The following is a 6,329-nucleotide window of genomic DNA, read 5'->3' as shown; positions in this document are numbered from 1 at the left end:
GAATCCGGAATAGAGCTCGAGGAATACTTATTCCCACAAAAAAAAAAAAATGGAATCTGGAATCCACGGCGTGGAATCCAGAAACAAAGACTGTCTTGGATCCCGGGCGATTGCTGGGCGAGATATTAACTGAATGTACTCACGCATGCACGCCTTCTTGCACTCGTCAAGGGTATTGAAGTTATTGGCATTACCACCGCACCCGCCCCAAATGAAACGTTCACAATTACCGCTGCTAGTGTTGTAATAATACCGAGTAAACGCTGCCCTGCAAAATCCAGTTTCGCGTGGGAGGTTGCACCTTCCAAGTCGACCGCCTGGAAAATAAGTACCGAGATTTAGGGCCTGTTTACATGGAGGTGGGGGATCCCATATAGGTGAGGTAACATGTGGCGGGTCACCACACTTATCACGTAAACATGATCAAACTAAAATGAGAGACTATATGGACGGGTGGGTTACCTCACCTAAGCGGGTTACCTCACCCACCTGGGGTCCCCCACTTCCATGTAAACAGAAAGAAGCTGAAATTTACCAAACTTCAAACATAGGAAACTGTCACAAAATTGAATGAAACATAAAAATAACCGCTTAAAACATTAAAAGATGATATAAATTTTAAACCCAGCAAATTCAAAAAGGGGCACGGATGGACTAACTTGAAGAAGATCGAAAGTATTGCAATCGTGGTTTTTGAAGATTTCGTAGCTTTAACAAAAATGTCTCCCACGTATTATAGGAAAAGCAAAAAAAAAAAAAAAAATTCAAAACTGTTAGGCTGACAAGTTTTCAAAACCAACTTTATTGGAATCCGTTTTAATCTTCTTCAAACTAGTTGTCCATTCGTGACTCCCTTGTATATGCTGTGTTAATTATACATTCTGCAGTTATTTTTATGTTTCACTCAATGCAATTTGGTGGTAGTAATTCCCACTGTTTGAATTTCGATAAATTTTGTGGCCCAGCCTCTTTAAATGTTCAAATTTTCTCAACAAATAAGCGAATTCACGATACAAACCACAGCGGTAAAGTTTCTTTGCCTGATCTGCATCAATGGCACTTAAGCCATTTCGCTGGCCAATGACGTTCTGGAACTAGTCAAGATAAAATTGCATTTATTATTTTTCCAAAAGACCGTGCATCCACAAAGAAGTCTCTCATTTAAAGGGCTGATGGGATAATCATTGTTCTATACCTGTAACTTAATGTACTACTACAGTGCCTTCCACACCATTCAATCAATTTATCAGACAAGAAATAAACTACTGATAAAAAATTAAAATGTCGTAAATTTTTAACACTTTGTATTTTGTGAAACAACCGTGCGGAACAAGTTGAAGTTGAAGTGTAGTGGACAAACAGACAATGCGGTTGCACCTTCCATAATGAATCCGAATTTACTCAAAGGTCTCCATGAGGGCTGGGCATCCCAGTAAAATTAAAGCATTAGATTTTCTTGTGAAAGAGAGGCAAAGAAATGAAGCTTGGATAACAAAACAGAAATGTGCCAAAAGAATCCTTATTGCAAGAGCTTTTAATTTGCCATAAAATTTTTACTTTCAGTCCATAGTTGACGACGTTTACACTACAGTAAGTAACTACAGTAACACGCCAATGTTTTTATACAACACCTACCCCTTCCTGCTTAACCATTAATGTGGGCAATCCATTTTTAGTGAATGCTTTCGCAGAATAGTGCATTACGCTTCGGTAATCGTATGGAGTACCAAGGGAATCTATTAGCGATCTGTCGTACTTTCTAAAGTTATGTTCTTTGCCTGAAAGAAAAAAATAAATAATGCCAATTACAAAAATAATGATAAAGATAATATAATATTATCATAATAATGATAGCTCCACATATTCATAAAAGAATGAGGTTTTTTAGGGAAAAAGGAGGCTTGAAGATAGTTGAATTAGCCGTTGATGGTAAAGAAAAGAATTATCTTCGAGCGGATTCGAATTAGCGTGGAAATCTGCCGTCTTAGCCCGCCTTTATCATCACCATCATCATTATCATCGTATTCATCGGCATTATCATCACATCGATTTGAAGAATTTTCAAACGTACCTGCTTGTATGTTTTCTGTCAATATTGTGATATATGTGTCTCTGTCAGGACGAGATTGTTCGTGGAAAAAGCCGATAGCATGTCCTACCAAAGAAATTTGGTCAAAAATGTTATTCTACTAGTGATTCTGAAAGGTGGTTACTATACTTTCGTTTCATGGCATAGAAGTTCTCCTAAACAATAAAACAATAAGTAAATGCACGCTTTTTGCCCATCCCCTAGGAAAAAATATTCTTCAGGGGGACTTTTGTTACGTACACTGATAAGTCATCTTATGCAACTTTTTGTGACTGTAGGGATAATTTAGTTCATTTTAAGTGCGACATAAGTTTATGCTATCGTTAAGAGCCTGTTAAGCGGGAGCAATTTTCAACGAGCCTCTTTCTTCACTTTATTGTCAGTGGGGTTTCACTGGTGCTGGCATGTGTTCTAGAAGTGGGAAATGAATTTGAAAATAATGCGAAGCGACGGTTTATATAAGCCTACAATTGCAAGAAACAAATTAAAAGAGAAGATAATGCAAAAATGAAAACAAAACAAAACAGAACAAAAAAGGATCACACGAGGGCAAGGTGGCAAGGAGGGCCAGCCTTTACTTTTCACTCTCTGCAGAATTAACAGCCTCAGTCAAGGGAGAATCGCAAACGATAATAATAAATCATAAATTACGTGAGTTACCAATTTCGTGAATAACAGTGCCCTTGTACCAGCATCTCGAGCTAAGAATAATATCCTGACGGGATCCCACTTTCCCAACCCGCGACGAACAGCTGTAAGACAATATTATTTTGTTCCGTTAATTTTCTACTCTGTAGAAGTGGCTGAAAAAGAAGCCACCTTGAATGCTTGACAAACGTCGATTCAAAATAACAAGCTGCAGACCGGTAAGGAACATACGTCATAGGCAAGAGTAGATCAATGATACGAACAGGGCCTAAAAACGTGAATAAAATTAGGAATGTATTACCTTTGAATTGCTATACTCAGGGGTACCTAACGACTGTTTTCTGTAAAATATCTGTTCGGAGAAACAAATATTGCCTAGAATTTTCTATCACTTGACGACGGCTAAAAATTTCTAGATTACCGTTCTTTTTCATGTACAATTTTCGAAGCGTATCTATTAATAAATTCCCTACCATTTTCTGAAGTTTACTTTTTACATTTCACTCCACACGTAGGCTACTTTTTTGTAGAAAAGAGGAAAACTAAAATTTTCGGACTCAAAAATGTGATGGAAAGAAGAATGAGAAAACTCTGACTTTTGAAATAAATTAAATCCATCCAAAATTTTAATCATGAAAATAACAATGAAGCCCTTGTGATTCCGAAAAGATTCAAGTTCGTCTAGGATGACCGAACAACGGCAAATTTTGTACCGCCGCTTAAAATTCATTTCTAGTAGATTTAAAAGTACAGATATATCTGTGTGGATTTCATACAAGGTGCCTGTACTGAGTCTCTAGACAGCCAAGTCCAAGGAGCAAACTAATCACCCTAACCACCCATGAAGCTTATGACTAGTCAATCACTTCCCCCAAGCTCTGCTAGTAGTGTTATGATTATGAGTCACAGCATTGATTTGGCTGACCTAGCCAGCGGGAAAAATTTCCCTGACTTTGCACTGCTTTCTGACATGAAACTCTAATCAAAGTGACAAAATCTCCCCTCCCTACCCCCTGGTTTTCACAAAAAACAAGTTAGCCATCCACCCACGGATAGGTCTGGGCCTGGGCTCTCTGCTGACAACTAGCAAGACAGCAAGCCGCCTGGTTTTTTTCGCTTAAACACGGGCGATGCCTGTGTTCAAGCGAACACTTAGCGGGCACCTTCTAGCAAAATCACACAGATATAAATTAGTCTGAATAGCCTTTAAAGTGATTTCAATGTACTTAGGAGGAAACCATCGTTGGGTGCCTCTGTATACTACAGGCATGTTCTTTAAGACAGGGAGAAAGCAACAGCAAACTGGCCAAGGACAAATGACATATAACGTGTGTATATGCCCATGCCACTGATGGGGATGTGTCTAAGTCTACCTATACGATCTGACAAGACGAGACAAAATCACCTCCAACAACAAATAGGAAACAAATGTCTAATTATAAAGACCTTGACGTAAATATTGAAAGTATATAAATACAGAAAAGAAACGTAACAACGGGTGGCTTAAGGTGTCTTGAGAGTGATGAAAGTTATTGGGATATACTTGTGACCGTAGTTGACATAAAGTACAATGAGTATTTATGAAGCCCGTTAAACCTCCCTTATAAGTTTTTGTTAGCCCCTTTTAGACTTGACCATGCACCACATCCAGTGGCATTCCAACATTATAAACTGACCAATGGCTCAATCCTATTAATTTACTGTGTTTAGTCATAATTTTGGGAACAAGATCTAAGAGCAAGAACTAGAGCTTCCAACATGAACTGCAGCACACATGTTTTCATCTTTTATGTTTGCCGAGTTTCATAACCATTCTCCTCTGCTACCTATGTTGTGAACTAAGACTGTTAGTAATGGTAATGAGCAAACATTCTGACATTTTTGTGGCGAAGGTTAAGGAGGAAAAGTATTAATTTTTCTTACCCACTGCCGGCATCTGTAAAATAAGCGTAATCTGTCTCAGTTGTTCTTTTTTTAAAACTTATACATGTCTTCCGTGCCCATTCGTCCATTCCTGCCAATATAGCTGTGTACGCTTTAGGCTCCCTAGCTACAACAAAGGTGTAATATAATTAGTGATAACATCGAAGAGCAAATAATTCTGACAATGCTTCTTGTTATCAGCACATTTCTCGCCCTTTTAAGGTTTTTTGATTCCAGTTTTCTTAGGTGTGAAATTTTCTTAGTTCATTTGATTTTGGAATTAGGTTTTTTGTCACTTTTAGTACTGCATTTTAGCAATTTTATTTTTTACATGCAGTGCCCTATCATGAAACCAACACTGTGTGATATAGGCAATCTGTAAAAAAGAATTTTCTTCTTCTTCTTTTTCTTCCTCTTCAACTTATTATAATTAAACGTCGAAATTAGTCGTTAGTTGGTTGTTTCTTGCTAATGTTGATGGCTGATGCCTGGTGTACACGTATTAGATTGCAAGAATGAATTGCTTGGTCGCTTACCAAGTGCCGGTGCAATGTCGTAGACCACCACTCCGCCCGGCCAAAGTGGTCCTTTAATGGCAGCCCCTTGCCTGTTGGATGTAAAGACATCAAGTCCCATCATGGCATACCCACGCTGCTCAGGTGTAAGATACATATCTCCCTCAAACAGATCTGGATCTTCAATGTCACGATTTTCTGCAAAACGTCATGCACATTTATGTACCATAACTGAAAGATTGCACAATATTCCTAGCTAAGAAAATACAGCACTTTTGAGTTATTTGACGTGTGTCGAAATTGAAGGACTGACAGTTTACTTTCTTATTTATTTATTTTTCGGAGATAGCATTATGAATAACATTTGCTTATGTATCAGTGAAAGTTTGAGACTTCTGTGATTGGCTGATAGACTTCTCATTTAAAAACATCAAGCTTAATTGACTAGGCTCAATACTAAAATGTGCGTGATTATAACTAACTAACAGGGCCGTAGCCAGGAAGAAACTACAACCGAGGCGAACACACGGTCCCTTGTACGAAATCAGCCGTATGAAATCTTCTAATATTATCAGTCTGATAAAAAAAAATAAAAATCGACAGTATTTGGTAAAATTTTACCGAGGCGAGTGCCTCGGTTCGCCTCATACTGGCTACGGCCCTGACTAATTAATTAATTAACTGATATTACTGATCAAAATGTAAGACAGTTGATTACCATCAGGATTAATAGGGGCGCCGAGCACTGTTTTCACCGTTATCATCAAAAGAATAGCGAAGGCCTTCATAGTGGCTTCCAAGATAGGACTTATCACTTTTGAACCTAGAATAAGAGCGGCCAATCATTAAAGTTGGTTGTCAATCAAACAAGTAAATCCATAAGTAATAAAGGTATCCATTTGTGTAGAAACACTTAATAAATCCATATCTGATCCTGCTTATTTGTACTACTTTTTGAATACGACCAAGAAAAGACGTATTTCTAGTATTTCTCTAGAGAATTGACAGCAGGATTGTTCAAAGAATAAGAAATATGTAAACCCTTTTTGCGTATGCTAATATTTTGGACTTAGAAAAGGCCGTCTTCCCATCACCATGATTCCTGAGAGAGGAAAAGCGCATCTATAACGGATATTTTGTCAGTATCCTACAAA

General features: G+C 38.0%; 1 protein-coding gene across 1 annotated transcript; it reads right to left on the bottom strand.

The window, feature by feature from the left end:
• Positions 1–893: 893 nt before the first annotated feature.
• Positions 894–5,963, bottom strand: LOC140927036 (zinc metalloproteinase nas-14-like). The gene is made up of 7 exons (XM_073376703.1): positions 5,894–5,963; positions 5,197–5,373; positions 4,661–4,787; positions 2,750–2,841; positions 2,072–2,155; positions 1,636–1,778; positions 894–1,094 (listed from the first exon to the last, which is right to left on the bottom strand). The coding sequence occupies exons 1-7, from the start codon at positions 5,961–5,963 to the stop codon at positions 894–896; spliced, it is 894 nt and encodes a 297-aa protein (XP_073232804.1).
• Between the last annotated feature and the right edge of the window lie 366 nt (positions 5,964–6,329).

This window comes from Porites lutea, chromosome 1, assembly GCF_958299795.1.
Source record: "Porites lutea chromosome 1, jaPorLute2.1, whole genome shotgun sequence".
In the NCBI taxonomy this organism is placed as follows: domain Eukaryota; kingdom Metazoa; phylum Cnidaria; class Anthozoa; order Scleractinia; family Poritidae; genus Porites; species Porites lutea.
The sequence above is the reverse complement of the archived record's forward strand: the minus strand, read 5'-3'. Positions and strand labels throughout refer to the sequence as shown.